The 9555-nt window shown below is 43.1% G+C and overlaps 1 protein-coding gene across 1 annotated transcript; it reads right to left on the minus strand.

Annotated features, from left to right (window-relative positions):
• Positions 1-948: 948 nt before the first annotated feature.
• Positions 949-6088, minus strand: arpc1b (actin related protein 2/3 complex, subunit 1B). Its single transcript, XM_082536032.1, has 10 exons — positions 5916-6088; positions 5271-5404; positions 4405-4509; positions 2933-3155; positions 2731-2838; positions 2327-2563; positions 2160-2235; positions 1725-1924; positions 1449-1539; positions 949-1363 (listed from the first exon to the last, which is right to left on the minus strand). The coding sequence occupies exons 2-10, from the start codon at positions 5332-5334 to the stop codon at positions 1325-1327; spliced, it is 1143 nt and encodes a 380-aa protein (XP_082392158.1). The 5' UTR covers positions 5335-5404; positions 5916-6088; the 3' UTR covers positions 949-1324.
• Between the last annotated feature and the right edge of the window lie 3467 nt (positions 6089-9555).

Below are 9555 nucleotides of genomic sequence, written 5' to 3' on the forward strand. Positions count from 1 at the left end.
AATAGTTTGAGCACTATAGAGGAAGATAAAAAAGTATTTGATTAGATTTTTTTTAAACATCAACAAGACCAAAACACACTTGTAAGTTTGTGCAGCAGGATGTTTTCCCATCAATCGATGAGCAGCTACAACGGCAACAGCTTAGACAGTATTGTACCTGTATTAACAATCTAATAGCATCGATCTATCACGTGAGACACTGCAGTGGATGAGGAGATGTGCATTTGGCTGAAAACCCATCAGTGCTTTTAAAGAACCGGGACTGAATACATGAGTATGTGGAGTCATGTTGATCCTGTGTCTCACATACAAATGTTCATTACTCTTAGGCAGTGGGGTTTGAAAGTAGTAGGGATGGGTAAACTCAACATTACAGATGTAATAATCCCACGTTTCTGTCCACCTGATTCAACCTACAGTTTACAGGCACGACAGCAGCAACAGGAATTCTTGCTGTTCGCTTTAACTGAAAGACTCGGTGAGATAAGACATTTGGTCTGAAGAGGTTAACGAATTGATTGCTTTAATGAAACGTGAGTATAGCAGGGCATCGCCAAACTGTCTGATATATAACACCAAGAAGTTGTAAAATTGCTGTTTTGTACTCATGGCGGGTTTTTCAAACTTGTGTTCGTTAATTTTAGGCATTATGTTATCTAACCAGTACGTTTTAGGATGTAAATTTTATAAAAATGGAATAATATATTACATTACAACATTGTTTTTATACAAAATATTAGCTTTTCCCCAGGTTAGAAAAAAATTATCTCATCTGCGTCACACGAGACAGCAACTTTTCTCAGTTAAAACTGTAAGTGTTCGAACTTTGAACTTAAGTTGTCCATCTGTACAGACAAATAAACAATGAGCTGAAAGGTTCAAAGTCCTTAATCCAGATTTAAACAGACGTAAACACACACACACACAAACGAACCAGATTCTACTGAGCACTTTAACAGTAATCTTTTATTAAATGCATATTATGACCAGCATAAGCGTTTAACAATTATTGCAGCATTTCATTCTGATTAATAGAAAATGCCTGCTTTAAGCAGTCAGCTCAGGCTGAGCTCTAATCTAAGTCATTAAGTACCGTTTGCAGACATGTGGTCAGTCCCTCTGTATACAGCACTGAATGTAACAAGCTCAGCATAAAGCTTCAGAGAGATCGCAAACACTGTTTGAACTGAAGTCTGCTCGTTGAACCTGCATATATAAAAAATATACCTGATTAAAATAAGGCCAAGAAGCTTTGGGTAATAAGGCAGCAGTTTTTCTCCATAACTCCGGGAGCAACTTTGGTCGGAGAAATGTAAACTTCAGTTTAGACTATCTTCAAGTCCTTCATGGCAGACTCCAGAGACTGAAAAGACATTGACAGACATGTGAAATCACTGTGGTAGTCAATACCTGGCAATCCTGCATGTCTGTGTCTGTCTGTGTGTTACCTTGACATCCCAAATGCCCATTCCTCCATCCATACCAGTGGTGCAGAATTTGGTGCACTGGTTTCTTCCTCCTTCCAGCACAGAGATTTGGCTGAAATATTGTTTGAGACGTGAGAAAGCCAAGTAGTAACATATCATTTGTTTTAGGGTTTTCATAGCTATATTTAAAAAAAATATCACTTTAACCAAATCCCCTCTCATACCCAACCACACATCACCACTCGCTTTTTGGGGGTTTTAATTTTCATGGATACGAAGCATTTGTTTTCTCCTGACCTGATGCTGTTCTTGTGGAGAGTGTTCAGGTCCTTGTCGGTGTTCTGGGTCTCCGAGGCTCGACGGTCCAGGTTCTGAAAACGCTCCCTGGCGCTGATGCCCTTTTGGGCCGCCTGCTTAGGAACATCCAGTTTGCCACCAAATGTCAAGCTGCCTTTGGCACCGTCATACACAAACAGCACCGGGTAACAATCATGGCCCTAGAGGAAAAGACATACAAAAGGAGATATTACAATATCAGGTTGGAAATATGAGAGACTAGACTCTTGTTTGTTATTCTGGATGCTAGAATAGATACAGCCAGAAAGCGCTATTTATTCATTTATTTACATTATTTATATGGAGACACTGGGCCAGAAAAGTTTGGGATATAAAATTATAAAATTACATTAAATTAAAGGAACTGCTGTGTGTGCTGAATAAATGAATACTCACAGCTGCTACCAAGCTGTTCTCAGTAATGAAGGTGACACACAGCAGAGGAAGTGTCTCCGAGCTGAGACTGGTCAACCTGTGGAAGTTGTAGCAAAAAGTCAGAGTGGAGCACACAAAGCAATGTAAACACACAACACGCCCAGCTACACTGCTCTGCCTTCACTTACGTGCCGTTCTTGCCGCCCTCAGACACACAAAGAGTTGAGTCATGGGAGGTCCAGGCCAGGCGGTTGCCAGAGTGCGAGAAGCACACGCTGTGCACCCAGCCGCCGCTTGCTCCTGAAGTCTGAGCTGCTGCTGGAGACCCTCCGGACTCAAAGAGCAACTCCCCAAAGGGCATCTTGCTACCCCAGGGAGTGGGCCCAGGCTTCTCCTCCACCTCCTTTATGTAGGCTGAAAACACTCTGTGAGAGTGAGGGTGGAGATATATTGTTATTTTGAAACCCACATGCCATATATCATGGACTGTATGAGGACTTTCCTTTTTTATATATCTAGGAGTAGCATCAGTGTTGGGCTGTACACGAAGTAATTTTAATAAAGCTGAAAGCTAAGCCTGTCTGTGACATACCTGCATTTGAAATCGCAGGATCCAGCAGCCAGAAGGGCGTTGTTGGGGTGCCAGTCCAAACTCAGGATTGTAGAGCGGATCGGCTTCTTAATGTGCTTACACACCCACCTGCAGATAACAAGAGATGGTTGCTAAACTCTCTCCAAGGGCGCTTCTTAGTATTCAAATAAAGCTTTCTGCATATATTAGTGAATTCGCTCACCAGTCGTTTTCCTGCTCAAAATAGCAGACGGAGATGAGACGAGAGCCGCTGCCAACAGCAAATTTGTTCTCTTTAGGTGACCATTTCACACAGCGAGCGGCACGGTTGATCCTGAGGATGACCAGGGTGGGCTTCCACGTTCCCTCTTTCAGGGTCCACACGTAGGCGTTACGGTCCGCTCCACAGGTAACTATGCGGTTACTTTCCGGAGCCCAATCGATACCTGCGAGATTTTTTTAAAAAAACTCTCAGGAACACATTTCCACTCACTTCTCTATATTACATCAAATAGGCAGAAAAGGAAGAAGAGCTATGCTATTATCAACGTCTCAAATGCATCCAAAATAAATAATTGACTAAAAATCTATAGAGTCTTTTTTCTTTATCTTCAAAGAGATAAAAGTAACTGTGCAGTGACTGGGATCTACTTTGATGTCTTTATACTTACTGGCAATCTACATAGCCAGCAGCTGATTAGAGTAGCTTAAGACAATGACAGGAAATTGTGAAACCAGTGAAGTCTCAGTAGAAGGAGCATACACTACAACAAAAGTATTGAGCCGCACCTTTCATATAACTCACTTACTTAGTTTGTGTTAAAGCTTAAAGTAATCCATTATTATGGGCATGGGCACTTTGATAGGGGCAGGTGTTAGCTGGTAGCTATGTGCTAGCTGTCACCTCTGCTAATCTAAGTCGCCCCTGGTGGAGTGTGAAGGTACTGCAGGTGGGCTGCAGTTACACCAGAAATTCACGTAAAAATTACTCACAAGTATGTACATTTATATATATTTATCTGCTCTTGTTTTGAAGTTTGTGTCCCAGTAGCAGGTGGGTCACACATTAGCCTAAATGCTTTCTATATGACTGGGTAGCATTAGCGATTTATAGACAACAGCCTGTGTTCTTTGTGTTTTTTGAATAAAATTTTCAAGGAAGTACATCACTTCCTCTTGTATTTTGATTAGACTAAAGATTAAAGATTGTGGTATTTCCTGGTTTTTAAGGAGGCCGCAGCACTCTTGACTTTGGGAATGGCTGATCTGATGCTTGACATTAAGCAATATGAGCATTAATAATCACATAGAGGTGGGGAAATGTTCCTACAGCTTGATTTATTTTGTACCACTGGATAAGGCAACCACAGATTTAGCAATACTGGAAAGCTGGATGGCCATTTCCTTGATATCGATTTAGGCAGATCCCAAAAAATGATGGAAACTTGTGCTCGATGTCACAGAAAAACCTAAAGTATTCTACAAAATCTTGTATTTTCACTTTCAGAATTGGTGAACTTGAGTAGTGGCTCTGAGGTTTAGGGGTTAATACGTTCGTCTTACATGCAAACCAAACTTCAGTTTGTCTCAAGCCAGTGCTGCTTCCAAGACCAAACAAACATGCGGATCTGACCCTTTGGGAAACAAGGCAATGTCAGAAAGTCCCTAACTAGTTTTAGTGTTGCTGTGTCTCACCTGTCACCTGCCCATTGTGTTCCTTTAGCTCATGGATTTTGGTCCACTTGGTCCCATCTTTCTTATAGATGTGGACCTCGTGGTTGTTGGGACACAGGGCAATCTCTGTGGCGGAAACAAAGAAGATTGTGTTTCAAACCATATCAGCACAGATGGTCAACCGTACGAACACAATATTCATCATGGACAAAGTACAGCGTGACTGACACGAGAAGCTTTACAGCGGGCTGCTCAGTGGGGAGTAACACAGAAGAGCTGAGTGGGCACATGAGAAGAGAGAAAAAAACAAAAAAACACTGTATGTATGAGCCTGGAGGCAGCACACAGACACACAGCATCTTTAAATAGAAGGCGCACAAGACCTGCGATCTTTGTTTTTTGTAACGTTGTAGCAAAGGCTGCATGTTTTAGTCAGCAGATGAGTCAGTGAAGCAGTGTTTGTCCTAGAACAGCAGTGTGGCTTACTTCGGTGTGCTTTTTTTTTTTTCACAGAATGACTAAACTGTTCATTTTGCAAACCTGAGTGAAACTCGAACAGCCTGGTTAAAGCGTCTCTTACATCCGCTTTGCCCAGAAACCAAAGTACTGTTGAAAAACATCCATATAAGGCTCTGGTTTCCTCCAGCTAACGGAGAGTAAGAACCACTCAGAGAGGCCTACAGACGCCGCCGCCACTGTTACAGGAAACAGGAAATACCTTCTCCCACCTGGGAGCCAGTCGCAAACCTTGGGCTATTACACCATCTGTCACAGACTGTAGTCAGAGCAATATGCACCCATGATGTTGTGCTCAGCTCAAAGATGAGACCACTGGAAGTCACTGAAGAGCAAAAGAGTGACCAATCAGAGAGGGCGGGCAGACTTACGGGATCGATCTTTGTTCCAGGCATGGCAGCTAATTGGTTCCAGCAGGAAGCTGTGGTACGCCATGACCAATCAGATGTTAGAAGGAGATCAGGAAGTAGTAGGAGAGGAACCAGAGGCTGGTGGGCTGTCAAGTCTTTAAAAAAAAAAACAGAAGTTGCATTTCATGTTGAAAGCAGGAAGTGTTGAAGTACACGAAGAAATGTAAAAGTCTTTTTATTGAATGAAACCGTGAAATGATCCAAAGTGTTTGATACGTAATGAACTGACTTAAACTCCGTTTGTGGGTGAAACACGCTAAACTTATCTCACTCAGAGCGTGTTAATGAAATCCAGACTTTCAGAGGAATGACAGAAACTATGCAGGTCCAAGGTAACGGACATCCCCACAAAAAAAGAGAAAAAGACACTCAACCATTGGAGGAAGAAACCAGGGGAAAAAAAAATCAAATTTCTTTCATTTCTATCAGATACTTTACAAACACTAAAACACAAATGTGTGGGAAGCACGATTGCCTGTAGCACGCTTTGGATATTTCTTTGCAGAAAATGCATTATACTCAAATATGTGTGTGTGGGTGGGTGGGTGTGTGAGTGAGTGCCTAAGCACACTCAGTCAACTGTTAAATATTTTCTAGGCTACTTACCCCCGAGGGCAGGACAGAGATGAATGGGTGAGCTGAAGAGATGGGAGAGAGTTTTAAAAAAAAGAGCAGAGAAAGCAGAGGAAAGTAGCGGATCAAATAAAGTGGAGGGTGTTCAGCTCGCGGACTCTGGCCAGTCAACGCGAACGCCAACGACAGAGTGAGTGCAGGAAGAGAGAGAAGCTGAACTGAAGAGAGAGAGGGGAGGAGAGGTCAGAGGGGGAAGTGGAGGAGGGTACAGTGAAGCTCAGAGAGGGGAGACAGGCAGGAAGTTTCTGCAGGTTTTTCAGTTCTGAGGGTGGAAATAAAGAAATCATGGGCGTGGCGTGAGAAATGTGAGAGAAGGGGGACCAAAACTGCACTTTTTCTTTAATTGAACTTTAACATTATTAAACAGGAACAGAAAAAAAGTGTTAAAAGTAGTAAAAGAGGGAGGGGCATAAACACAATACAAAGTTATGCACAAAGGAGGAGGCTGAATCTGAGGGGGGGAAGCAAAAAAAAAAAGGAAAAGAAAAGCATGAAAGACACGGAAAAGAAGGGGGAGGGGCGTACGGGGCTGTCTGCATAAAGAAAAAGGAGGAAGTGAAAGAAGAGGGAGGAATCTGCAGGGAGGAGAGGGTGGCATCAGGAGGAGAAAGGGGTTGGCTCTACACTGGATTTGCTATTATTTGTCTACCAGTTACATTATGTGTCCTGTTCTTCATTTATCTTCTTGTTATGATTGCACGCCAACTAGTTTTACCCCGTTGCATCACTGCAGTGCAACCTCAAACATTTAGCTATGAAAACAAGTTAATTTGCTTTTTATTGCACAATCACTTGCAAACAGTGTGTGTGGAAACCACTGGAGCTCTTGTTGTTGCGTTTATAGATCTGAAATCTTTTTTTACTGTAAGTCCAGTCAATGTTTCTTTGAACACTGACTGGACTACTACTTCGTCTATTCATTAGACTTTAACTGCTATGTCAAAGCGTTTCTTTCAAGCTTTTAAAGAAGCACGTTGCCTTAATCACTTTTTTCTTGGCAGCAGCAGATTTTCCTTACTCCTCATAATTTCCATTTGGGATTAAAAGGAAAAGCATAAAACTGGCAGTCAGTGAGAGCCTTGAAGCTAAGGTTAAGACTGAGTTTCATGCCGTGCTGCTTACTTGTTTTATACGGGTGAGCTGCTCTGTTCACAGGTACTTTTGTTTCCAATTTGGAGTTAATGAACTTCAAATGGGCCTAAATCTCACACACACTCATAAGACACTTCATTTAATTTCCCAACCTTTATTGGGAGACAGTGTATTATTTTTCTTTTTAATTTTGGGACTTTAATGACTTCAAATACTGCCAAAATACTGTCAACTCGTTTAACAAATTGCTTGTACAATTACAATTAGACTGATTATGTGTGAGTATGTGTGGAAAGTAAAAAGGATATTTTAAAGATCCACAGTGGTAGTAGTTTCACCTAACGAGTGAAACACCCATTAACATGATCTTGGGTCTGGGTGCAATTCCCCCCTCCAGGGGCAAGGGTACCTAGACCCGGTTTGTAGAGTACGCTTGGGGAGTGTGATCGTGTGTACAGCGTCTCTTTATGTCTGTCTCCACGTTGGTTGAGTGTGGAGTGAGTGCATATGAGAGCATGAGGGTGGGAATGGATGTTTGTGTCTGTGTGTGCCTGTATGTCTGTGTCTATATGTCAGGTTGGGTATCAGACGCCACCTCTCTGGGGACACCTCAGGCCCTCCAAGGTTTGGAGGCCTATCTCCACCCACCACCACTTCCCCTGCCGGTGGCGGACTCCCTCAGGTGTCGGTGTGTTGGTGGTTCTTTGTGTCTGGGGGTGGGCGTCCGGGTACACACCGGCTCACTCCTTGGCAGCCGCTTGTCGGGGCCTGGGGCCTGGGGCTCGCTCGGGCCCCTTTGGAGGTGGGGTGCCCCCGGCCTCTCGGCCTGGGGCTCGGTCACTCAGGCACAGCTGGGGGCCGGCGGAGCTCACGGGCGTGTCACTGCAACTCCCCCTGGCTTCTGCTCCGCGGCTGCTGGGCGAGCCCTCATCTGGGACTCTCCTCAGCTCTTACTGGAACAGTGGCGCGGCTGCCCCTCTGTTGGTCTTCCATGGTCTCTTGTGTTCTGGGGGCCTCTGGATGTCTGGAGTTTTGATCTCCTCCATACCCGCTTCACACCCTGGAGGACGGGGCTGTGGCCCCCCCACACTCCCTAGCAGATCATTACATGGAGAAACCTTTGGAATGCAAGCATGCTGATCCACACAGGTATGCACACATGGGTATTCACAGACGCGGACTAAAGCTTTCTTGGCTGCTGCCTCAAAGCACACTGTGCGCTGTCTATCTTGCGTGCTGCACAATATCGTTTATTATTTAGTAAATATTGATATCTATGACTAGCTAGTTTATTGTGATGGTGCTTTGTTTTCTCTATTATTATGTTGCTCTTTGTTGTTTGCTGTCTCCTCTGTTTGTTTTTTTTGTTTGTTTTTTTTTTTTTTTCTCCATACAGGTGACCCAGGAGTTCTTTTTTTTTTTTTCTCTCTTCCCCCCCTTCTCACCGTCTCTTCTCCCCTTTGGTTTTCTTTCTTTCTCTCCCCCTCTTTCTCTCATTCATTCCCCCTGTCCTATTTATTAAAAAAAAAAAAAAAGACAAAGGATGAACTGAAGCTCTGCCATCACGTAATGTCGCATACTGCTGTTTCTGATGTCATTTAAAAAAAAGAAATAGAAAAAAAAAAACAAAAACAAAAAAAAAACATGATCTTGGAAGGAGACACAAATTCCTTGTTAACACCAAGCACATCATATTTGGCACAGACCTCTATATTATCAGTGTGACTCACATGATAATATAGAGAATGGTTTACAATTTAAATTGTCAGAAGGCTCAAATATGTCCATTTTCTGGAAATTATTTCATGGTTGAGACTTTCAAGGGTTTCAAAAAAACAAAACGTGTTGACCCCTTGCGAATGAGGAAGCAGGTGAAGCCTTCTTTAACCTCCTAAGACCTGAACTCTTTCATGGCATGCATTTTTAATTTCTCTTTGCTATTTGGACTGATTGGGACCTGATAAATGTAAAAACAAAGAATTATCTTTTTACCTGATTTTACTCTAGAAGGTCCTGATATCCACATGTGACGACATTAGTTTTAAATTTCAATAGAAGAGTGGGAGTATAATGTCCTCGTAAGCAATGTTCCCTCTAAGCTGCGCGCGTGCGCAATTGCGCACTGCTGGCACGGTCTCTGCGCAGAAAAATCTGCGTTGCGCACAAAAAAAAATCTAGCCTGAATTGAAATTAAAATTAAAACTTTAACAATTCTGTTTTGCAGTGTTAGTCAGTGAGTGACTGGCTGCTCCAGTATGGGATTAGAACGATGCCACCTTATCCCATAGTCCAGCCAATAATGCGATTCACATTCGTACATACGCAGCTAATCAACGTCGTTGACAGGCTATGACAGCGTCCATCGCCGACACCGGTGTTTTAGCTTGCAAAGCGGCGTGGCTGACGTGGAGTGAAGCCACGTTAATGACAACGTGTACAACCATTGGAGATGTGAGCAGGACAGAAAAGTGTGGACTTTATACCAGTTTTTAAATTGTGTTGATAGGCCACGAAAACCAGA

Source organism: Aulonocara stuartgranti (assembly GCF_965226115.1).
Source record: "Aulonocara stuartgranti genome assembly, chromosome: 6".
Lineage (NCBI taxonomy): Eukaryota > Metazoa > Chordata > Actinopteri > Cichliformes > Cichlidae > Aulonocara > Aulonocara stuartgranti.

What these genes read in the sequence shown, in the direction of transcription:
- arpc1b (XM_082536032.1), bottom strand. Translation starts at nt 5,334, where the DNA reads ATGGCGTACCACAGCTTCCTGCTGGAACCAATTAGCTGCCATGCCTGG. An exon ending in CTGGAACAAAGATCGATCCC is followed by an intron (nt 4,510 to 5,270) that starts GTAAGTCTGCCC and finishes TTTCCGCCACAG; the next exon opens with AGATTGCCCTGTGTCCCAAC. An exon ending in TTTGAGCAGGAAAACGACTG is followed by an intron (nt 2,839 to 2,932) that starts GTGAGCGAATTC and finishes TGTTATCTGCAG; the next exon opens with GTGGGTGTGTAAGCACATTA.